This window comes from Canis lupus, chromosome 19 (genome assembly GCF_048164855.1).
Source record: "Canis lupus baileyi chromosome 19, mCanLup2.hap1, whole genome shotgun sequence".
Lineage (NCBI taxonomy): Eukaryota > Metazoa > Chordata > Mammalia > Carnivora > Canidae > Canis > Canis lupus.
Genome location: NC_132856.1, coordinates 44,370,904 through 44,395,789, shown reverse-complemented (window position 1 = coordinate 44,395,789; position 24,886 = coordinate 44,370,904). Strand labels below are relative to the sequence as shown.

General features: G+C 41.2%; 1 protein-coding gene across 1 annotated transcript in view; it reads left to right on the top strand.

The window, feature by feature from the left end:
- The window catches only part of SACM1L (SAC1 like phosphatidylinositide phosphatase), a 59,388-nt gene that overhangs the window by 30,729 nt on the left and 3,773 nt on the right, over positions 1 to 24,886 (top strand). Inside the window, exons 8-19 of the mRNA XM_072786524.1 lie at positions 3,440 to 3,541; positions 5,978 to 6,063; positions 6,840 to 6,926; positions 7,645 to 7,713; positions 12,008 to 12,087; positions 15,594 to 15,692; positions 18,702 to 18,840; positions 20,980 to 21,049; positions 21,171 to 21,243; positions 22,185 to 22,278; positions 22,395 to 22,487; positions 23,398 to 23,455. Coding sequence (XP_072642625.1) covers positions 3,440 to 3,541; positions 5,978 to 6,063; positions 6,840 to 6,926; positions 7,645 to 7,713; positions 12,008 to 12,087; positions 15,594 to 15,692; positions 18,702 to 18,840; positions 20,980 to 21,049; positions 21,171 to 21,243; positions 22,185 to 22,278; positions 22,395 to 22,487; positions 23,398 to 23,455 — 1,050 coding nt within the window. The remainder of the gene's footprint in view (positions 1 to 3,439; positions 3,542 to 5,977; positions 6,064 to 6,839; positions 6,927 to 7,644; positions 7,714 to 12,007; positions 12,088 to 15,593; positions 15,693 to 18,701; positions 18,841 to 20,979; positions 21,050 to 21,170; positions 21,244 to 22,184; positions 22,279 to 22,394; positions 22,488 to 23,397; positions 23,456 to 24,886) is intronic.

The following is a 24,886-nucleotide window of genomic DNA, read 5'->3' as shown; positions in this document are numbered from 1 at the left end:
TGAGTGAACTGAAAGGACAGGAGAAATGAAGATGAACCAGCAAAAGGCAGTGAGGAAGAGGGGAAGCACCCAAGTGAAAGTGGTGTCCCACAAGCAAATGAAAAGACTGTTTGAAGGCACAGGGGGTAATCAGCTGGTACGCTTCTGGTTGGCTAAATGTGAGCATTCGAGAAGGAGGTTAGGTACCTGCTCCCCTGCTTTTCCTCCCGAAATGAGGGATATCACTGATGAGAGGGATTCGCAGAAGGGGAAAGCACAGTCTGACATCCTTGAGTGTGTGACAGGTAGAGTCTAGTGCTCAGGTCCTCCTCCGCCAGGAAGAGAAGCAGACACATGGATGTGGATACTGGCTGGTATATGGGGATGGCTTTTATTTCCACAGAGGAACAGGAGACAATGTCAGTTGGGTGAGTGGGATGAGGGAGGAGGTGTGTTGGAGGTTGAGAAGGTGTGGCATGGGCAATGAGTGGCATAACGCATTGATAAAGACCAGAACTAAATATATTTACATGGTAAAAGTTAGATCATGGTGAGGAATGCTGTATGGTTTTTATTTTCTTCTTGTTCCTTCCATGCCTTCTGGATTCTCTGAAGTGTATGTATATCTGTCCTGTCATCAGAGGAAATGATTCAGAAAGCAGTCATTCATATTCTATGCTATACTTAATGTAATGGGTGAATGAATGAATAAATACTGCCTTGGATTCTGCTCTGGCACTGGGTTTTAAAGAAAAATGAATTGGGAGTTCAGGATGAGTCATTAAGTCTGATGATAGTAGGTCAAAGAGAGGGATGAATCATTAGAAATTCATATTGCTGGTGTCCTTCAGTACCATCATTTTGAAAATGATTTGGCATTCTCTTGTGAATTTACCAGAACTTCCCCTATGCACGCCCAGTATGTTTATACCAGGGCAGGTTTGCAAGAGTATTCACAGCACCACCATTGGATGGAACTAAGGACTTAAGTTCCATCAGGGCTCTCGAGGTATAGTTAGGGCTCTCGAGGTATAGTCTTTGCAGATGGTAGCACTGAGGACAGGTGGCCTACTGGCTCGTGCAGTCCAAGCATGAATCTTAGGAACTTACTGGTGGAAATAAACAAGGACTGAAATTTATCAAGAATGTGGTGCTGTTTTTATAAAACCTAATGCATAAGCAAGCCATACGTTTTTAAGTCATGTTTGCATATGGTGAAATTAAGGCAGGAATGTGGTCTCCTGAGAATAGTGTTACTTCTGGGTAAGAAGTCACTTGGACAGAATGGGAAAATAACATAAGTAGATTCAGGGTTTTGGTACTGTTCTGAAGTTGGATGGTAGATTCATAGATATGTAATTTATTAGGCTATTAGGCTGTATAATGGATGAATCAAGCTGCGTTAAAAAATGTTACATATAAAAAATATGCATAGGGCAATCCCAAACAAATGAGGAAGGAAGAAAGATAATAAGGCCATTGAGACAATGAAAGAAACCTGTCTTTCTTTTTTTTTTTTTTTAGATTTTATTTATTTATTCATGAGAGACACAGAGAGAATGAGAGAGAGAGAGAGAGAGAGAGAGAGAGGCAGAGGCACAGGCAGAGGGAGAAGCAGGCTCCATGCAGGGAGCCCGACGTGGGACTCGGTTCTAGGTCTCCAGGATCACACCCTGGGCTGGAGGCGGCGCTAAACCGCTTAGCCACCCTGGCTGCCCAAAACCTCTCTGTTATGGTATCAAGCATTGGTAAACATGAAAAGTCAAAGTAATTCTTAAGAGAATTTGGCATTTTCTAATAAAATCTGGTGATGAATATACTCCATGACCTTGCAGTCTTAACTCCTTAGAGCCACTTCCTGATGTCTATGTGCGGAGATCTTTGTTTGTAGCATTTTTATGCTAGCAAAAACTGGAGCCAACCTGGACAGTAGGCTGGACGAACTAGTGCGGCCACAGTGGATAGAATACAGCTACAGCATCAAGTGAGCCCCAGCCCCATATTGTTGAACACACAGAGCAAGCCCAAAGACATACACAGGATAATTCCATTTATGTAAAAAAGGTAAACTGTTGAGTCTAAACAGATTGCTCAGTGGCAAAACTAGAAATACAAGCAAGGGAGTCGTGTACTGATTGGCTAGTGGTCTGCACTTGGAGGGCAGCAGGGGGGGCTAGATGCAGAGGAGTGACTGCTCTGGGTGCTTCAGAGGTGCTAGGGGTGCGCGTGTAGGTGAATGTGAGAGCAGGTTTAATGATTTTTGTTATGATTAGTCATATGTAACTGAAACTGGCCATTTTATTTTATTTTATTTTATTTTATTTTTTATTTTTTTAAGATTTTATTTATTTATTCATAGAGACGCAGAGAGAGAGAGAGAGAGAGAGAGAGGCAGAGACACAGGCCGAGGGAGAAGCAGGTTCCATGCAGAGAGCCTGACATGGGACTCGATCCAGGTTCTCCAGGATCACGCCCTGGGCTGCAGGCGGTACTAAACCGCTGCGCCACCGGGGCTGCCCGAAACTGGCCATTTTAACCAATTCTGAGTGTATAGCTTAGTAAGTGGCATCTCTTTCCTAACATCATACGAAGAGCATCAAACCATCTCCCTCTCCCCAATCAAAAATTCTCCATCTGGGAAGCAATAGCTCCCCAGACAGGACTCTCTTTGTAAATATTTAGATACATTGTGTATTCTTTTCCGATTATTATATTTTCTAATAACATCGTTTTAATGTAAGAGGTTTGTATCTCTGTAGGCTTCTGCAACCCTTTATTCTGGCATGAGGTGATGAGAAGCCTGTGTCCTGAGGGTTCGTTGGGATAGAGCTCCTGAGCTGTAGTGAGCCAGTGCAAAGCACTTATTGTTACAGTCATTAGGGAGATAATTTTATATCAAGAAAAGCTTTTGAGGGAGATACCTTTTTTTTTTTTTTTCATATTCAGTTTCACTTTTCCTGTTTCAAGAAAAAAGAATCAAAATTTGTTTCTGGATAATCCTGAATTCACAGTTTGATCTGTAAATCTTCATATGCATTCCAACTGTTTTGGTTAATTTATATTTGTAATTATGCATATGATATATTTATGTGTGTGTGTGTGTGTTTTAATTGCAGTAGCCTAGTACCCCCCCCCTTTCCATTTCTTACTTGGAGGCAAAACTATTTTAAATTTATGTTTTCATTTAAAGGAGGGTTTTTTGGTAATGTGGGTAATATTTTACTTTTAGAAAGTGCTTGAGGATAGCAGGGAAAGGAAATCATATTTTTAAAAAATTTTTCGTTTTTTGAGAGCACAGGTAGGGGGAAGGGCAGAGGGAGGAACCCAAAAAGATGATACATTCTTGGTCCGTTTTTTTCCTAAGGACGGAGTCATTCTTGCTAGAGTACATTTTCAAATGTAATCTGGAAATAATACCTATGATGTTTATAAATGTTATATTTTTCTTAATGTATCTAAGTTATTACTATGCACTCATGTTCTATTAATGGAAAATACTTTGATTGGATTCTCATCTCCAGGAGAAGTTGTTTCAGAGCTGGTGTGCGCTATTATGTAAGAGGTGAGATTAATTGTGTCAGTGTGATTCAATATTGGGTTATATCTATGACTAATTAATGTTTTGTCATATGGTGACATGAATGTAACCTTTTGTATTTTATTTGTTCTCATTATCATTTGATAGCCTCACTAAATATTTATCTCCTGCTTCATTATAATAATTAGGTAGGTTTTCTGTGCTTTACTCCAGCTACTGTAGTTACATTGCAAATGTTCATGAGACCCCATAGGCTGCTTCTTACTGCTTTAAGAGAACTCATTCATATTGTTTGCCGGATGTCTGGAGGCCAGCTGAACTCAGTGTAGTTTCAGTAACCTAAACTCACATCAAAAAGTATTTTCTTTTATTGCTCTTGGGTTTTTTGCATGCATAAAGCTAGATATTTGACTTTATGCCTTCAACTTTAAAGATTTTCGTTTTGAGCATTTACTAGGGTTTGTACTAGTAACATGCTAATTTGCTTAAACCATGCTTTTAAAATCTGCCTTAAAAATTACTGGCATTCTGAAAAGGAGATTTTTCTTAACTTTTTCTTTTTTCTTTTCTTTTCTCTTTTCTTTTCCTTCTGCCAGAAAATCAGAATAAAATCCTGTGGGCCATATATATCAGAATAAAATCCTGTGGGCCATTAGAGAAATTGTAGAAGTTAAAGGTTATTCCCTTATTACAGGTAGTATAGGCAAAAGAAGAAAGGCATTTAGTAAGGGACATGGTCAAAATCATACGACCAGAATTGGAGTTAGCTCCTTCATAACTAGATTTTCTTGGATGGAGACATATTTTTAATTAAAGCTTTTGAATAGATAATAGGTTCACATAGTTCAGGTATCAAGAAATATAAAGAGATAGGCAATAAAAAATATTTCTCATCTTTGAGCCCATCTGCTGCATCTTAACTTCCCTAGCAGCTGATCAGTTATTAGCTTCTTATTTATCCTTCTGGATCATTTTTATACTGTTAGAGTTGTGTGTGCCACCCCCCCCCCTCTTTTGTAGGCATTGGTTGTATACTCTGCATATTTTCTTGCCCCTTGATTTTTCTTGTTTTTAAAATTTCCTATACCTTGGAAATCATTTCGTAAGGTCTGCCTCCCCTCCCCCTGGCCACCCCCTTCCCAGCACCCCCACCCCCACCAGTCTCATTCTCACTTCTAAAAATATTCCTTAATGAGAATTACGGAAAGAACCAAGTATAGGATGCTTCTGACAAGTAATTTTAGAAGGTATTGAGAAAGCATTTCCTTGCTGATTGGACTCAGTAATCTTGTCCCTGTCACTGTTAACCACCGACCTCACCTAAAAGTGTTATGTTTGAGAAATAATTTGAGGTGGTTAAAAATAAAATCTATTGACTTCTTTAGATAATGTGGTCATTTGAGTCAGGGACTAGCTTGAAAGTTGCCTTTGCCAGCTTTTTTTTTTTTCCCCCCACTTTATTTATTTATTTATTTATTTATTTATTTATTTATTTATTTATTTATTTATTTTTAATTGGTGTTCAATTTACCAACATACAGAATAACCCCCAGTGCCCGTCACCCAATCACTCCCACCGCCCGCCCTCCTCCCCTTCTACCACCCCTAGTTCGTTTCCCAGAGTTAGCAGTCTTTACGTTATGTCTCCCTTTCTGATATTTCCCACACATTTCTTCTCCCTTCCCTTATATTCCCATTTCACTATTATTTATATTCCCCACATGAATGAGAACATATAATGTTTGTCCTTCTCCGACTGACTTACTTCACTCAGCATTTGCCAGCTTTTTGTTGTACAAATAGACTTTATGAACAGGATTGTAGAGGATTGCTTCAGATAATTGAAAAGACTAATGAGTGTCAGGACTAAAACACTAGAGCAGTGCTTTTCAAACTAGGCTTTGTGGGTATGTTCATGGAGTTATGGGAATTCTAGGATTATAAAGTTTTTGTGCTCTTATTTTGATAATTAAAATCATTGTAAACATCTGCTGGCCCATTTGCATTATTATAACAAAATACTGTTGCCGTGACAACCAATATTTACATTTAATACTGTGCTTAATGGTTTTGACTTTCAAAATAGTATTTTTCAAATTGGGATCCATGGGCATACTCTCAGGGGTCCTTGAGAATTGCATTTTTCTTGAAAATATTCCTCAAGTTTGAGAAACACTGTTTTAGAGGAATTGTGTATGTATAAATAATTGATATATTAAATAGCAGCCAACGTCATCTGATTATTAATTGATCCTTACTATGCTCCTGTAAGCCTGTTGCAGTGAGTGAGCTCCTGTTAGCTTTCTGATGATGTATGCATTTGTCTGAAATTTATTTTTACAAGTACTTTTCCACTAACTTGAACTCACTTAATTCTTTCCAAGTTAAACTAAATTAGTGAGCTTCTGATGTGTTTCTCATATAATAAATATAGTTAACTTTAACTTTTTTTCAATTTAGGAATTGATTCTGAAGGTCATGCAGCTAACTTTGTAGAAACAGAACAAATTGTGCACTACAATGGAAGCAGGGCTTCATTCGTACAGGTGGGTGGATGTGTCTGTCCTGTTGTTGAGATTTCCCTCCTCTTCCCTGCTTTTTAAAGTAAGGCCATTGTCTACGATGTGGGAAAAGTCCCCTCAGAACAAAGCTACTCTGTTAACCTGGCTCTTACCTGCCCATATTTCCTGCCCTTGAATTAATTAAATCCCTTGGGAGAGGGGAGGGGAGGGGAGGAGGTCCAAGAGTGGTGGAGGTGCAGCCACCTATCCACTTCACCCTCTCCACTTCTTCAAGGCAGTGGTGACGGGACAGAAGCCAGCTTGTGATGGCTTTACCTGCCCTGCCCTTCTTTGTGGGACAGTGTGTCTCTTGTTGCCTCCTTTCAAAGTTGTGGATTACTTGCTGCTCCAGAGCAGTAGTGGCTCAGCATATTTATAAATTTTTTAACATACTCATTTGAGAATGAATAAAGCAGTTTTCTAGTTTCATCATAATACCACATTACATAATAGACATAACTTACCAAGTTTTACTTGTAGATAAGTTGATTTATTTTGGAGTTTAGGGGAAACACAGAACCATTTACTACCCAAGTAGTAAACATGTATATAAAATCAGGAGGAAAAAGTCCTTTCCAAATGTATTCCCATAAAATATGAACTTTTGGAGTAGGTACACCCAGATACCTTTCATAGAGATAGTAGGTTGTATTTTTTCTTTGTAGTCAGTGATACACACCCACAACCATACCTAACAGTAAGCAAGCTGAGAAAAACAAGTTTATGTGTATGTTTCTTTTTATATTTCTCTTTTCTTTTAGACTCGAGGGTCAATACCAGTTTTCTGGTCTCAAAGACCAAACCTCAAGTACAAACCGCAGCCACTGATCAACAAAGTAGCGAATCATGTGAGTATCTTCTGTGCTTTTTTCATTAGCTAAAAATAGCTTAATGGCATTATAGTTTGCACATTAAACATGTAGTTATTCCTCACAAGTCAGAATCCAGCATCTGCAGCCATTCTCCTTGGTCCTGGCACCTAGTGAACCTCTGACCCAAAGGCTGTAGAGATGCCATGTTGGAAATGCAGAAAGCTAGCGGTTGATCACACGTTTGGCAATTTCAGATTTTATTTTATTTTATTTTTTTTTTTAAAGATTTTATTTATTTATTCATGATAGTCACACAGAGAGAGACAGAGGCAGAGACACAGGCAGAGGGAGAAGCAGGCTCCACGCAGGGAGCCCGACGTGGGATTCGATCCTGGGTCTCCAGGATTGCGCCCTGGGCCAAAGGCAGGCGCCAAACCGCTGCGCCACCCAGGGATCCCGCAATTTCAGATTTTAGAGATCTCGTAGCTTTGCAGCTTCATACCATTTACAGTCTTTAGTGTATTCTCTTTGAGGTCATGTTCAGAATTAAAGTATGGTATTGTAGCTCAGAATAGAATGGCTTATAATGGTTGTTTACTATGTGGTATTCAGAACATCTAGAAGACCTGGTCCCAATCCTAGTGTCAGTCTCTTGAATATACAAACAGGATGTTTAAGGAGATACTTTAAAAGATTTTTAAAATACTCTTATAGTGTAATCTGGTAAAGTGTAAAAACTCTTTTCTCTTTCTAGATGGATGGTTTCCAAAGGCATTTTGATTCACAAGTAATTATTTATGGAAAACAAGTAATAATCAATCTGGTATGTTTCTTACATGTTTCTTGGGGGAACAAAACAAAAAACTAAGTTAAAAAAATATAACATTTACTATTTTAACTATTTTTAAAGTGGCATTATTAATGTATTTTACCATGTCGTGCAGCTGTCACCATTGACCATTTCCAGAACTTTTCATCATACCAAACAGAAACTCAGTGTCCACTAAACAATAACTTCCTATTATCCTTCTCAGCTCAGCCCCTGGTAACTATTCTACTTTCTTATCTATATAAATTTTCCTATTCTAGGTTCCCCCCCATAGGGGATCATATAATACTGATTCCTTTGGGTCTTGCTTATTTCACCAAGCTTAATGTTTTTAAGATCTATCCATATTACAGCATCAAAATTTCCTTTTTTTTTTTTTTCTTGAAGACTGAATAACATTCGATTGTAGATACCTTATTTTGTTTATCCATTTATCTGTTGATGGACATGGGGTTGTTTACACATTTTAGTTACTGTGAATAATGCTGCTCTGAACATTGGTGTTTGGGTATCCATTTGAGTCCCTGCTTTCAGTTCTTTTAGGGCTGTAATTAGAAGTTGAATTGCTGGATCATATGGTGATTCTAGGTTTAACTTTTTAAGGAACCACTTTACTGTTTTTCACAGTGGCTGCATTTTACATTCCCATCAGCAGTGCACCAGAGTTCTACTTTCTCCACATCCTCACCAGCGCTTGTTATTTTCAGGATTTGTTTTGTTTTGTTTTTTGATTATAGCCATCTTTATGGGGGTGGAGTGGTATGTCGTAGTTTTGATTTACTTTTTTTAAGATTTTAGTTACCCATTCATGAGAGACACAGAGAGAGAGGCAGAGACTAGGCAGAGGGAGAAGCAGGCTCCCTGCAGAGATCCCGATCAGGACTCGATCCCAGGACTCCAGGATCACGCCCTGAGCCAAAGGCTCAACTGCTGAAATTTTTTTTGTAGTTCAGTTTTTTGATTACCTTCTCATTTTCTTTTGTGTATATTCTACAGATATTTTCTTTTTGGTTGCCGTGAGGATTACCTGTAATATTGTAAAGTTTATAATATTTAATTTGAATTGATGCCAACCTAACTTCAGTTTGCATACAAAAACTTGACTCCTATAAAGCTTTGTCCCTCCCCTTTATGTTATTAATGTCACAAATTATATCTTTATACATTTTGTTCCCAGTAACATAGATTAATATTTATTCCTTTTTTAAAATTTAAATTCAATTTGCCAACCGACAGTATAATACCCAGTGCTCATCCTATCAAGTGCCCTCCTTAGTGCCTGTCACCCAGTGACCCCATCCCCCTACCCACCTCCCCTTCTGCAACTCTTTGTTTCCCAGAGTTAGGAGTCTCTCAGGGTTTGTCTTCCTTTCTGATTTTTCCCTACTCAGTTTCCCTCCTTTCCCTTATAGTCCCTTTCACTACTCCTTATGTTCTGCGTATGAGTGAAGCCATATGATGATTGTCTTTCTCCGATTGACTTGTTTTACTCAGCAGAATACCCTCCAGTTCCATCTACGTCGAAGCAAATCATGAGTATTCATCTCTTCTGATGGCTGAGTAATATCCCATTGTATATATATGTTCTTTATCCATTCATGTTCTTTATCCATTCATCTGTTGAAGGACATTGTGGCTCCTTCTGTAGTTTGGCTATTGTGGATATTGCTGCTATAAACATTGGGGTGCAGGTGTCCTGGTGTTTCACTGCATCAATATCTTTAGGGTAAATACCAGTAGTGCAATTGTGGGTCATAGGGTAGCTCTATTTTTAATTTCTTGAGGAACATCCATACCGTTTTCCAGAGTGGCTGTACCAGTTTGCAATTCCTGCCAACAGTACAAGAGGGTTCCCCTTTCTCCACATCCTCTCCAACATTTGTTGTTTCTGTCTTGTTAATTTTAGCCATTCTTACTTGTGTGAGGTGGTATCTCATTGTGGTTTTGATTTATATTTCCCTGAGGTTTATAGTTTCTTAGATGCATTTGACTTCTGAGTCCCATAGATTATAAAAAAAAAAATGGAGGTATAGATCAAGATTACAGGAATGCTGCCTTTTATATTAGCCTGTGTCTTGTATTTACCTTTATAGGAGATCTAAATATCTTCGTGTGGCTTTAGGTTGCTTTATAGCATTCTTTCATTTCAACCTGAAGGACCCCTGTTAGTTTTTCTTGTAGGGCAGGCCCAGTGATAATGAGCTCTCTCTGCTTTTGTTTATCCAAGAGTGTCTTAATTTCTTTCTCATTTTTGACAATTTTTCCAGATACAGAATTTTTGGTTTAGGCTTCTTTTCTTTCAGTACTTTACATATATCAGTCCATTGCTTTCTGGCCTCCAAGGCTTCTGAGGAGAAATTGGCCTATAATCCTGTTGAGAATACTTTGTATGTATTCCCTCTTGTTGCTTTCAAGATCCTCTCTTTGTCTTTTGGTAGTTTGATTATAATGTACTTGGCGTGGGTTTCTTTTATCATCCTTGGAATTGAGTGATCTTCTTGGATTTGAAGATTTATGTTTTTCATCAAATTTGGGAAGTTTGGGGCTATTTTTTTCTTTAAAATAGGTCTCCAGCTCCTTCTCTCTTTTCCTTCTGGGACACCTGGAATGAACGTATTGTCCCCTGGTTGTGTCCCAGATGTTCTCTGAGGTTCTGTTCACTTTTCCTCATTCATTTTTTCTTTCTGCTCCTCAGACTTGAGCAGCTTCTCATTTGTCTTGTCTCCAAGTGCTGATTCATTTTTCTTCCTGCACAGATGTGTTCTTGAACTCTTCTAGTGAATGTTTAATTTCTGTTTTGCATTTTCAACTCCAGACTTACTGTTTAGTTCCTTTGAATGATTTTTGTTTGTTTGCTGATGATTTTATTTGTTCATGTACCGTTTTCTTGGTTTCCTTTTGAACCTTGTGTTTTCCTCTAGCTCTGAGCATATTTAAGACACTTGTTTGAAACTTTTTTTCTCGTAAATCTTCTACAGGGATGTTTTTTGTCAGTTTATCCTTCTCCACTGAATAAGCCTTGTTTTCCAATCTTTTGTTTGTATTCCTTCATTTTTTTTTTTTTTAAGATTTTTTTTCTATTCATAAGAGACACAGAGAGGGAGGCAGAGACACAGGCAGAGGGAAAAGCAGGCTCCATGCAGGGATCCTGATGTGGGATTCGATCCTGGGACTCCAGGATCACACCCTGGCCCGGCCCGAAGGCAGGCACTAAACTGCTGAGCCACCCAGGGATCCCAGTATTTTTATTGTTGAAAATTGGGCATTCTGTGATTTAATGTGGTAGCTAGGGAAGTCAGATTCTCCTTTGCCAGGGTTTTGCAGTGTTTTTGTTTTGTTTCTATTGTTGAAGGCTGTAGTAATCTATTTGTTTTCAGACATTTCCAAACCATTTTTGAAAAGACTATCCCTTGTTGTGTATGCTGAGTGAGGCCTCTATTCTTTGAGCTCATGTTCAGCTAATGTTTTGAGAGAGATTTCTTTGAATGCCAGGAACTGAAACAGACAGAGGAAAAAAATGAAAAAGAAAGAATAGCCCTATCTTCCAGTCTCTGCAGACTGGTTCTATGCTGGAGCAGTTTTTCACTGGTTTAGCCGGGCTCGCTTGAGCAGAGGTGTCAGCCTGAGGGTGAGGGCTCTGGATATTCTCAGGGCTTTCTGATGTGCCTCTTGCCTGGGTTTGCATGTGGATTTCTAAAATCCTCCTTATACCTGACTGCTTTTGAATGTCCTAATTTCCCAAAGAGTATAACCCCAGCTTCTTCTGCAGGCTGTAGATGGTCTATTTTATGGTTTCCAAAGCCCTTGCTTTAGGTAGCTGTTGGTTTATCATCCTCTTGTAGCTGTATGAACAGTGTCCGCTTCTTCTCCTGCTTGTGTTCAGAGTTATGTAAGGCATAGACAAGCCCGTCTTTCAGGTTGGAACAAAACATCCATGATAACTTGCAGAAAAGGTCTGGGGCCCTCTATCCAGTTTGAGGAGGTAAACCGAGAGCCTGATTGCCGCTTCTTAAGACTGAAAGCATCTTAAGATGGGGTGGGGTAAGGGCAAGTAAAGTCAAAGAACTGTCTATAGTTTTGAAGATAGCTGCTTTTGGATCAGGCGTTTGTTTGGTTGCTTTAAACCTTTGTTTTCCTGAGCTCCTACAGAGTTGGCTCAGATAACTTCTATTGTTTTCAGTGTTTTGGGAGAGAACAAGAGCTTAGACCTTTCTGGTCCACCATTTTGCTGATGTCATTCTCTCCTTTTAAAAGAAATTAAAGCTGTGGTGTTTTTAATTTTTTACAGGTTAATCAGAAGGGCTCAGAGAAACCACTCGAACAGGCATTTGCAACAATGGTGTCTTCCTTGGCCAGTGGAATGATCAGGTACCTTCCTAGAGATCTTGCAGGTCTCTTCAGGTTAGATGTGCACCTGCATACCCAGCTGTCCCTCCTCATCCACGGGCATCCATTCCCAGACCCCCAGTGGATGCCTGCAGCCGCACCTGGTCCTGAAGCCCCATATAGGCTATGATTTTCCTTAGATACACATACCTGTGATAAAGCTTAGTGTCTAATACAGGCATAGCAGCAGATTAACGGATAATAGAATAATTACAATAGAATAATTAAACCAACATACTATAATAAAGGCTGCGTGAATGTGGTCTCTCTCAAAACATCTTGCTGTACTATAGTTGTGCGTCTTGCGATGATGTGAGGTCATAAATGCCTACGTGATGAAATAAGCTGAATCATGTAGGCAATGACTGACCTGATTTCATGTCAGGAGGAGGATCATCTACTTTCAGACCAAAGTTGACCGCGGGTAACTAAAGCCATGGGCGGTGAACCTGTGGATAAGGGGAGACTACTGTGTACACCAGTACATAGATCTCACCAGACATATGGTGTCACCCACTTTCCAAAAGTCCGCGTCACACTACTTCGTTCTTACAAAAGCCCTGTTGGTACCTGTTCTCGCTAACCCAGAAGAAATCCAAAGATGATTTTTAACTTTTACGAGAAAGTCATTACCACCCTGATGGAGGTCTTTCTTTCACAAGAGCAGAGAGGCCTGTGGCATGAGGCAGACTTTTGGAAAGCAGGGGTGGTCTTTGCTTTAGGCTACTTCAGATCATGAAAAGTTCCATAGGACACACTCTACTTTTGGATAGTAGGAGAAACCTGAGTTATAGTTCAGCTTTTTTGTTTGTTTGTTTTTCAATACTAGGTCAAAGCATAATTTTGGTGGCTTGAAATTTTTCTCTGGCATAATTTATATTGCAGAATAACTTCTTAACAGTCAGATTTTAATTTGAATTTTGTTGAAGTTTAGTCCCTGGTCAAAATCCCCTCCTTGAGGCTTTGTGTCGCATGGCCAATCGGTCATGAATTTCAGTTCCTTGTGATCATTTGATGTGATCTCTGTGGTCCTGGCCACCACCGGAGTTGAAGAAATTTCCGCTTGCATGGTGGCCTTGTGTGGAGCAGCAGCTTTGCTTCTGTAAGTCACCAGGCTGTAGTTGTAAACCCTGTGTGGCCTTGTCAAAAGAAGGGGAATCTTAAAACATCCAACAGTTGCCCTGTGGAAAGGTGTGAGGTAATGAGTCAGCCTATTTGGAGCATTCTGCAGCAGGAAACTGGGCAGGAGGTGAGGGTGTACTGTGGTAGGAAGTGGTCATAGGCACTGAGGGGGAACTTTCCAAAGAAATGGTGTGGGGTTATTTGGGGAGAAATTTTTTTAACTTATGAAAAATTTTAAACATCCACAAAAATAGAATGATATAATGAACCTTTGGGGAAGAATTTAAGTGTCTTTCATCCAACTCAGAACTCTAACAAATTCATCAGACTCTCTACCCCATGCACACTTCTGCCTCTCTCACAGCGGAACTTTCTTAAACACTCTTCGGAGGACCCAGAGGAGGGTTCCTACCCAAGATGTGCCTCAGAATCCTCAGAGGAACTTAGAATAGCTCTTAGACCTGAAAACTTAGAATCTCTGGGTTTGGAGTCCAGCATGCATACTCTTGAGTGAAGTTTGTTTGCTGGCTGCTGTGTATACCCCTTCATAAGGCCCTTTTTCTGCCCACAGGGTTTCCACAGATACAGTGGTCTCCAGAGTCATCTTGACTTTGTAGCAGCAGCCAACTTTGAGAACTTGCTGCATAGGTCAGAGTTTAGAGTTAGGCCCTAGGTGTTCTGGGGAGCTTGGAGGGCACCCCAGCTCTCACCTAAAGAGTGAAATACCCAGGGCTGTTGTCATTTTCCTTCTGTGAGCTCTAAAGACCATCAGACAGAGGAGCATATTAAAAAAGCATATTTGAATATTTTTTAATTTAGTAAATCCATGTTGTGGCCGAGGGAAAGAATCAGTCTGTTGATTAAAGTGAAATTAAACAGTAGACTTAATTGTCATGTTTCAGATATCTGTTGGACTGATTCATTTTTTAGTTGTTTAATTTAGTTGCTTTGAGTAAATTAAATAAATGAAGTTGGTAGATTGATGAAATGACTCGCAAGAGAGAAAGGTCATATCGTTGCACTTCTGAGGAATGGTGGGCCTCTGCAGCAATGGGAAGTTTTTCTTTTGGGAACTGGATGAGAAAATGAGCCGTACTAGGTAATGTATCACTGAGGGTTGCTTCCTAGAATTTGGAAAGCAGCAGAACTGCTTGACTCTTAGGGTCAGAAGTAAATAATATATTTAAAGTCATTCATTGTCAAAATATAGCTATGTGGTTTGTTCTTAGAAGACACGAGTGTGATTTTAGAAGGATGGACGCCAAGAATCCAAGTGCATGTAGATGCTGGTGATCTGCTTAAGTTCTTCAAGCCAGTCTGGGACTGTAACTTCTGGTGGGAGTACCCCAAAGTGACTGGCACTCTGCCACTCTTGTGGGAGTGGCCTCTCTGGAAATGCTTCCCCTGCTCCCGGTCTTCACTAAGTCTAGCCTTTCTGTTAGCTCTGTTTTTGTACTGATTTCTAAGGAGACCATTCTCTCCTCATTAGTGAGATAACCACTGAGGTGGTAGGAGCCCCTGGACCTGCTTAGAAGCCCATGCTCTATTGATGCTCCTTTGGTTTATTGGAGCCACAGGAGTTTTGAGAGGGCAGACACCTCATCTTGAATTTCACTCTGGATCGGAATTGAGGTCTTTCCAGTCCTACTTATGACTTGACTTGGTTCCTGACTCCCTTGACTTTCAGAAACTGGGTCATGGTTTTTTTTTTTCCTCACCTCTCAATCGGCAACATTTTCCAGCTCATGGTAGGACACCTTCACTGTCAGATGTGTTCTAACCTGCAGAATTGGGCCTATTAAATACCAGATAATTAAAAACAACCCATTACAGATTGACGGGAATGTATGTGAGACGTACAGATAGTGATTAAGACAGCGCATGTTTTGATTTGTTAAAGAAGGTGATGGGCAATAAGTAACCAGGGTGGGAGCCATGTTGCCTCTGTTCTTCTGACAAACCTCAGTACAGGTCTGACACTCGTCTAATCCCCTGCAAACTGATTTGAGTTCAACCATTTTGAACATTTTAATCGATTTGAAAAATAATAAAAGGGATCCTATTCTTTGTACACGGGGGCAGATAATATACAGTGGCTATTCATTTGGGTAAGGCTACTTTATGTTATATACCTGATTGCTGTACCTGAGCTCACTTCTGCTTTTTGCTGGGCTTCTCTAGTCTTCTTTGAAGGCCTCTAGAAGAACATGTGAAGATAGAAGGGTGTGTGTGTGTGTGTGTGTTGGTAAACCCAGAGTGAAGGAGAAGAAATTGGTACACTCAGAGGGAAATTAGCGTATGAACACAGTAGTAGAAGGAAAATGACTCATCTTTGGTCAGTTTCTGCATATCTTTTCTTTCGGTAGATATGTTGCCTTTGACTTCCATAAAGAATGTAAAAACATGAGATGGGATCGACTAAGTATCCTGTTGGATCAGGTAGCAGAAATACAAGATGAACTAAGGTAAGCTATATCACTCCCCCATAGAGGTCCAGGGAAGAGGGTTGTGTGTGTATGCGTCATAGCTGTTACGCCTTATCCAGCACACTTACACGAATGCAGGTCCCTGGGTTGATGGCACTTGTTTGTACCATTAATTTTACTTTTTTCATTAAAAAAATGAAACTTAGTGATTTAAAAATATTTTTAGATTCTTAAAAGCAACCCAACACCAGGTATTTTCACATTTTTGTGAATCAGCTGCCACTCATTTACAAAGCTTTACATAATTGAACTTAGTGTTAGAATTTTATATTCAGTTGTTTTCACTGAACGTTCTAGGATGGGTCTTTTGATATTTTGTCTTTGTAATGATGGTGTGACACGGCTTTCCTATACTCCACTGTGTCATAGTGCAGGCTCTGTTAAATGTTCTTTTTCATATTAGGCATCTGGCTTGTTTTCTTGTCCTACCACAAAAGATTGAGCAGCGGTGAATCACCCTGGGTATATATATTCTTACTTCTGTTAAATTATTTCCTAAAATAAATTCTTGAGAGTAGGATTAATGGTTCAAAGGGTCTGAATAACTTTATGGTACTTTCTGTGCGTGTTTACCCTGTTATTTACCATGTGGGCTCACAGGTTCACGGTCCCCTCTGCATAGGTCAGTCTTCAGTTGTTTTAAAGCCAGAAGAAGGAATCTATAAACCATTCTGTCAAGTTCTGCCTGTGTGTAATTCTAACCCTGGCAGCCCACAGGGATTAAACTAAAACTAACCCTTTTCGTTTTAGTTACATAGTAACATAGTAAAACTTTTCCCTCTAGGCATTTCTCAGTTTTTGAAAATATATTTATATACATATTAAGTAGCCAGCTATAGTAAGTTAAATCTCCTCATTTTTGATGAAGTTTTGTCGCGAGCAGCTAGTGAAGGGGGATTGATGAACATCATTATTCGGCTAGGGTGACACTAGACCTCGGATACTATCAGAGGCGGTGGCTCCTGGGTTTGCCCATTAATTGCTGCCACACAAGAGTGTGAGAAAGGATTGACACCAGGCTCTCTGAGTTCCTGCCTGCTGGGTTCCATCGGGCAGTGGAGCTTTCCACCAGTGACCTGCACACAATTTCTCTGGACGTTTGTCCCAGGGGTTTGAGGGGGAATGGAAAGAATCTGGGCTTTGAGATATGACGCGTCTCATTTTGAAATTTGTTTGCTGCTTTTTTAAAAAATTTATTTTAAGTTATTTATTTATTTATTTATTTATTTATTTATTTATTTATTTATTTATTTATTATTTGAGAGAACATGTTAGCACAAGCAGAGGGAGAGGGACAAGTAGACTCCCCACTGAGCATAGAGCCTGACTTGAGGCTTGGTCTCACCCTAAGATCACGACCTGAGCTGAAGTCAAGAGTCAGATGCTTAACTGACTGAGCCACCCAAGTGCCCCAAAATCTATTTGCTTATTAGCCATATGACCCAGGAGCAAGTTAGTTACCTTCAAACCTTGGTTTCTCCATTTGCAAAGTGGAGATAATATCACTACCTTGTAGACTCAGTATATAGTTTAAGAAATAATATTTGTAAAATACCTAGTATTTATTTTTTAAGTACTCATGGGGTGCCAACGCCTATGTGCACTCATGCATACACGGACACATACCAGCTCCAAATGAACCTCACCAACTCTTCATGAATCTCATGTAGATTTTTAGCATAAACACATTCTGAGTGCTTACTTTTAAGGTCATGATTTTTATTTGGCCCACAGTAAATATGTTATTTCCCTGCCCATTTTGATTTTGGCAAGTAATTGCAATAAAGTTAACATTACCTGGTATTCATTGTGTGCTCTGCCCCATACACTGTACATTGTGCATGATTTTATTCAGACCTTGGAGCAGTGCCACTTCCATTTTGTGGATGAAAAACTTCAGATTTGGAGAGATTGGGGTAATTATTTGAAGTTACAGTTAGTAACTAATGAGATGTCTGAGTAGCTAAGGCTAGCAAACCAGTTGTTTGCTACCAGAGTCCGTGGTGTTCCCTGCTACATTGCATGTTGTCCAGTTTCTGAGCTTATAGAATTATCTGAGGATATTGTTAAAAATTAGGGAAACACAGGGACTGGTGACCATGATTGGCTCCAGTGCAGACATCTGGGTGGTTAAGAAGAGAAAGGGAACCTGATTTTTCAAACAATGCCCTGTCAAATTTTATAAACTTTGTACTATTTGTATATATTTCCCATTGTAAGAAAGGTGTTAGGGGCACCTGAGTGGCTCAGTGGTTGAGCGACTGCCTTTGGCTCGGCGTGATCCTGGGGTCCTGGGATCAAGTCCTGCATCAGGCTCCCCGCAGGGAGCCTGCTTCTCCCTCTGCCTGTATCTCTGCCTTTCTCTGTATCTCTTATGAATAAATAAGTAAAAACCTTAAAAAAGAACAAGAAAGGCTTTAAAAATGTTCTTTTTTTTTTTTTTAAGATTTAATTTATTTATTCATGAGAGACCCCGAGAGAGAGGCAGAGACACAGGCAGAGGGAGAAGCAGGCTCCACGCAGGGAGCCTGACGTGGGACTCGATCCCGGGTCTCCAAGATCACACCCTGGGCCGAAGGTAGCACTAAACTGCTGAGCCACCCGGGCTGCCCTAAAAATGTTCTTAATGGACAATTTCCAGCCCTTGCTTCAGAGATTCTGACTTGAGTTCATCTCAAGGCCGAGTGTGTTAATTTTCAACAGACAGCTCAGGAGATTCTGATACAGCATAGGGACCATGCTTCAAGAAGTCTTGATATACAGCACAGTGGGGAGCAGCTGTGTCATAGGGGGCCTGCTTCTGGCCTAGTTATTTAAACTTCTTTTGCTCTCTGGTAATTGCATACCCCTGGGCCACAACTTCCTGGCCGCCCTTTCAATTCATCAGTTTTACTAATGTTACTCATGAGAGCCTGGATACAAGAGGAGGAGGGTCTTAGTACATTGGACTGACTTTGGTATGAGGGTGTTTATACAAATATGTTTTAGTTATTTTCTAGTGGACTCTGCTGGCATGGTGGTGACGAGTCAGGAGGGTGTGTTCCGCAGCAACTGCATGGACTGTCTGGACAGAACCAATGTGATCCAGAGCCTGTTAGCTCGCCGCTCACTGCAGGCCCAGCTTCAGGTGCACACACTTTTTTTCTTATTACGTCAACAATGGAGCCCCAAATTAAAGAAGCCGCATCTTTAAAAGCCTTAGCAGAAAACATTAGAAAAACAAGGGGTGCCTGGGTGTCTCGGTTGGTTGAGTATCTGCTTTCAGCTCAGGTCATGTCCTGTGATGATTGAGCCCCACTGGGCTCCCTGCTTAGCAGGGAGTCGGCTTCTCCCTCTCCCTCTACCCCTCCTCCTGCCTGTGTGTGTGCACGCGCTCTCTCTCAAAAAAAAAAAAAAATAAAAAATAAAAAAATTAAAAAAATACATTACAAAAACAACAGAAAACATTGATGTTGCTCCCCACCCTAACCTAGCTTTTGTTTTGTGTTTTTGTCTTTTCCATCCCGTGGGTGTGCACGTTGCCATACCTGTGGTCAGCATATGTGTATGCAGTTGTGGGGTTTTTTAAACAAGATTATATTTTTAAATAATACCTGCAGTCAGCGTGGGGTTCAAACGCATGACCCTGAGATCGAGAGGTGCACGTTCCACTGACCAAGCAAGTCAGGCACCCCTTTACACAGTTTTAAATTTGCCTGATCCTTTAGAGTTCTAGGGAGCCATAATTTTTTTTTAAAGTTACACTTACTAAGTTGCTACATTTTGGCTTATAAATAGCACTGTAGAGACTCTATCTGCATCTGTTACTATGAACTTGAATTCTTCCCTTTGGGTTCCTTGCCAGAAGTGGAATTTACTGCTAAAGAGAGTATGCTTTCCGAGAGGGACATAGCAGTCTATACTGCACCAGTGAGCACGATAAGTGAATCCATTTCATTGAACTCTTGCCAGTGTGAGATGTTTTTATTTAAAACTTTTTCCTGTATTAGTACAGAGTAGTACCTCACTGTTGTTTTCATTTGCATCTCTTCTATTACTGGCAAGTGATACTAACCTCCAGCTAAGAAGTTTCTGACACAGCTTTCTTTACCACTAAAATTGGGCTATTGAGAAAGATAGCTATAAATATTTTCTTGTGTTTATATTTGGAATTAAAAATGTAGAGCCCAGATTTCCAGATCACATTGGCACTTAGTATGAGGGCCAAACAAAACGCATGCCAAGTGGTTTCCTGCCTAAATAGTAAGCTGCGTTTATGACAGTTCAACTTTATTATTTTATGATACCAGAAAAGAATTACGGAAGTAAAACACCTCTGAAATGAATTGCCTTTGAATCCTAAGTAACACAGGCCAAAGAAGTGGTTTCCCTGTTTGAGCATGCTCTGGTTTGTATTGTACCTTGTCCTTTTCATCCTGATGAATTTGCTTCAGGGCCTGTTTTTTAATAGAAACAATAGTAGCAAAAACCAAAAACAAACCAGTAGTAGCAATGATTGTTTGCAAGGCCAATAAACAAAAACCTATTTAATTAGGTTCTGTAATCTATGTTTAACTATTTTACATGCTGAATGTAGTATCATAAAACCTAACCAGCCTTCAGAGAGTCTTGGGGCATCAGTGCCAGCTGGTGGGGTCCTCCAGTTGTGCCCCACCCCCCCCCCCAGCTGAGGGTCATGGAGGGCAGCTCCTGTGCTGAGGTGGGAGCACCATCCTGGGGTGGAGATAGAGAGCTGTCATCTGAGGTGCAGTGACAGTGGGGACTCTGAGGTGGTAGAGGTCTGAGACAAAGCAAGGCAGGGGCTCCTAATCTGTGGTCAGTGACCCCCAAAGGGGAGTCCACAGAGGGATTCAGGAGGTGCAAAGGGCTGTGTGTATGTGCAGTTTGTGGGGAGGTAGGTGTATAGCATTCATCTGGGCGCTGGGTGTGAGGGAAGCCTGGAGATGGGAGTGGGAAGCTAGAGGGTGGAGGCAGTGGGAAGTTGGGGAGTGCTGCGAAGGAGGAGGTGATGGCTAGGGTCCTACCTCTGCTCTCCCTTCTGCCCCCCTGTTCCTGTGGGGCTGGGGCATAGGGAGAGTGGGGGCTGCAGGGGGAGGAGTCCTCAGAGGGGGAGGCCATTGTGAGCTGGGGCACCCTGTAGGCGAGGACTGTATTTCCCACCTGCAGCCAGGAACCATGTGATGATACCATGGGGGATTGTCTGCTTTTCTGGAATCATGTGTGCTGAAATCGGTTACATATGAATATGGTGTGCTTCCTATTCCAGAGACTAGGAGTTTTGCACGTGGGACAGAAGCTTGAAGAACAAAATGAATTTGAGAAGATTTATAAAAATGGTAGGTAATTTCTTTAGTAGAGGCAAAGTTACTCCGATGGTGAAATAAATTAATATCTTGGATTTAGGAACTCTGGTTGTCATGTGAATCACTGTTGATTATCTTTTCCTTGTTTTCACAGCCTGGGCTGACAACGCAAATGCTTGTGCCAAACAATACGCAGGCACTGGTGCCTTGAAGACGGACTTTACCAGGTAAGCCATGCTTTTCACATTGCACTCTGGATCTGCAGGTCTCGTGTCCCATCCAGAGGCCACGACACCCAGGGCCTCAGGACACAGCAGTTGAGTCAGGTGTGCTGGGAGGGGAGGCTCAGGTGCTGGAGGCTTCCTAGCCTCCCTGGGTGGTTATGCTATGTGGAGAGGCAGCCACACCCCCTAAACCCCCCTCTGCAGACCTCGCAATTCCGGCCCCGGTCCCTGCAGTCTGAAGCAGGACCTGAGGTTCTGGACCTCAGGGAAGCACCCAGGTGATGCCCATGCGGCTTTCCAGGACCACACTGGCTAGTGAGAGGTCAGGACGTTGGGGATTTGTTACAGATGTTGGTCTTTCTCTGCTGTAGCAATTCCCCGAGAGCAAACATTCCTAGTCTGTTGTTCTGACCCTGGTTGTGTGTTTCTCTTCCGGTTTCTTCCCCTTGCAGCTGGACCTGAACATTTTGTCATTTTTGCGCCAACTTTGATACTATTTTAGAGGGAGAGTGCATGTTTCTTGGACTTGCCAGTGGTGTCTTTTGGGAGATGTCTCCTTGATACTTTTAGGGGTGATTTTTAAAATCCTTGTAACTGGACAGCCCTGGTGGCACAGCGGTTTAGCACCACCTGCAGCCCAGGACGTGATCCTGGAGACCCTGGATCGAGTCCCACGTCAGGCTCCCTGTATGATGCCTGCTTCTCCCTCTGCCTGTGTCTCTGCCTCTCTCTCTCTGCCTGTGTCTCTGCCTCTCTCTCTCTCTGTCTCTATGAATAAATAAATAAAATCTTAAAAAAAAAAAAAAAGAAAACCCTCTTTCTAAAAAAAAAAAAAAAAAAAAAATCCTTGTAACTCACTTATCTCCATATCACATACTTGCCACAAAACCGTGGGAGAATTTACTATACAAATCTGTAACTTGAAATTCACCTCTTCTCCCCAGAACCGGGAAGAGAACTCAGCTGGGGCTTCTGATGGACGGCTGGAACTCAATGATACGGTATTACAAGAACAACTTCTCTGATGGCTTCCGGCAGGTGAGTTTGTGTTTGGTGCTCATGTCTGGTCGTCAGGGGACCGCAGCTTTGTACTGTTCTTGAGTCACATAATTATATCGAATTGGGGACTTATTAATTCCTTTCCTCTGTTCTAGGATTCCATAGACTTATTTCTTGGGAACTACTCAGTGGATGAATTAGAATCTCACAGTCCTTTAAGTGTTCCACGGGATTTGAAATTCCTGGCTGTAAGAAACCTTTCTTTTTCAAGTTTTGTTTTTTTCTTGCAAAGATTTATTTATTTCAGAGAGAGAGTATGTGAGGAGGTTCGGGGGGGCGGGTGGGGAGGAAAGAATCTCAAGCAGACTGCCTGCTGAGTGCAGAGCCTAACTTGGGGCTCAATACAATGACCCTGAGATTACAGCCTCAGCTGGAATCAAGAGTCGTGGACACCTAACGGACTGAGCCACTCAGGCGCCCCTGTTTTTCAAGTTTAAAAGCATTAGGTCTGAAGGTATAGATGGCGCCAAGTCCATTTGATTTAAAACTCCCTATGTTGTTCTAAATGGACTGTAAATACTTCTTTTATCTGAGGAGAAGATGAGGGAAAGGAGTAAAAGAACTTTGGGACGTTTGTTTTCTCTCACATGTCACTGTCTTTTTCTGTGAGAGCACTGGAGCAGAAGGGAGCTCGGAGGGTTTCTCGTTTCAGGGAGGCTCCACTCCTGTCACGGTCAGGGGTCGCTGGGGGCAAAGCTGTAGCATGGAAAGCAGAGTGGTTCTTGACACTTCTGTCCTTTTTTTGACCTCTCTATTCACCAGACTTTGCAGGAGCCCCTCTGGGGTCTCACCCAGTGGGCAGAGTGCCCCTGCACGGAGCAGGCTTCTCACTTGGGCAGCCTCTCTTCATTTGGCTCCTAGGCTTGGGCCAGAGCCATGCTTCTTCACACCTTGTGGCCTAACCAGTCTGAAGACTTCAGCAGTTGTGATTGAACCCCCCCCCCCCCCGCCCCCAATAATGGGGTTTTGTTGGGAAAAGATATTTTGTAGTTAGATTGCAAAAGGGTTTTCTTTTTCACACAAAGCTTGCACAACAGACTTCGAAACCATTGAGTAGTGTTCTTAAGTGATGGCTTGTCTCTCCATTTTTCTTTTCAGTTGCCTATTATCATGGTTGTTGCCTTTTCGATGTGCATTATCTGTTTGCTGATGGCTGGTAAGTCTGCTCTTCCTTCACAGACTCACATTCCTTTCTCAGAATGTGGCACTTCCTTGTACAGCGTCTTGAGTTTGCAAGCATATTCTGCACTTGATGTTTTCCTGTTAATTGTAGGGGGAGCAAAGTGACCAGATGTGAGTAGTTTAAATGTAACAAGAGAAATAATTTATAATTCTTCAGTATTTTGTTCTTTGTTCAAATTCAATAATTGTTGTTAGGTCTTGGTTTTGGTTTTTTAAGATTTAAACTTTTTTTCCTTCTTAATCTAAGTAATACAAAGTAATCTTAGAAAACAGGTGAAAAAGAAGAAAATATTATTTATCGTTCTGCTTTGTAGAGATAAGCTAACTACACTTAACATTGTGATGTTTTATCTATTTATTTTTTTAAGATTTTATTTATTTATTCATGAGAGACACAGAGAGAGAGGCAGAGACACAGGCAGAGGGAGAAGCAGGCTCCATGCAGGAAGCCTGACCTGGGACTCAATCCCGGCTCTCCAGGATCAGGCCCTGGGCTGAAGGCGGCACTAAAGTGCTGAGCCACCCGGGCTGCCCCGTTGTGATCTTTTAAAGATTTATTTATTTATTTATGATAGACGTGACGGGGGGAGGGCAGAGACACAGGAGGAGGGAGAAGCAGGCTCCATGTCGGGAGCCCGACGCGGGACTCGATCCCGGGACTCCAGGATCGTGCCCTGGGCCAAAGGCAGGTGCCAAACTGCTGAGCCACCCAGGGATCCCCATTGTGATGTTTTAATCTTTGTGTGTGTTAATTTTTTTTTTTTTTTTTTACAAGTGAGATACACATTTTTTATAATCTGTTTTTTCTCATTGAGCAATATAATATAAGCCTTTCCCCATGTTCTTTATTTTTAATGGCTGCATTAAAATCCATTTATGGATATATAATTTATTTAGCCAGCCACCTGTTACTGGACAAGCAAATGTTATTAATAGATTAATACACTACTTATCATTAAATTTTAGTAGATTGAGGGGCAGCTGGGTGGCTCAGTCGATTAAGTGTCTGACTCTTGATTTCATCTCAGGTTGTGATCTCAGGGTTGTGGGATTGAGCCTCGCATCCAGCTCCATGCTAAGCATGGAGCCTGCTTAAGATTCTCATTCTTTCTCTAAAGAAAAAAAAAATTTTTTTTAGCCTAAGAACTTGTGCTAACGAGGTCTTTACTGGTTTTCTCTTTTTCTCTCACTGTTTTCCTGTGTTACTAAGCTAATAAGCACGTAGGATTAAAGTGTTTCCGTTAGGTACTCTTCAGTGCTATGGGATCTGAGTCTATGAGTTGGCTGTATTACGCTTTGAGATGCAGCTTTAGGCAGGTTGGGCTGTCTTGTCTGAGCTCCGCCCATTGTCAGGGTCCCATTCTCACTCTCCCCTCTCACAGTGGCCCTTTGTTCTCCCACACAG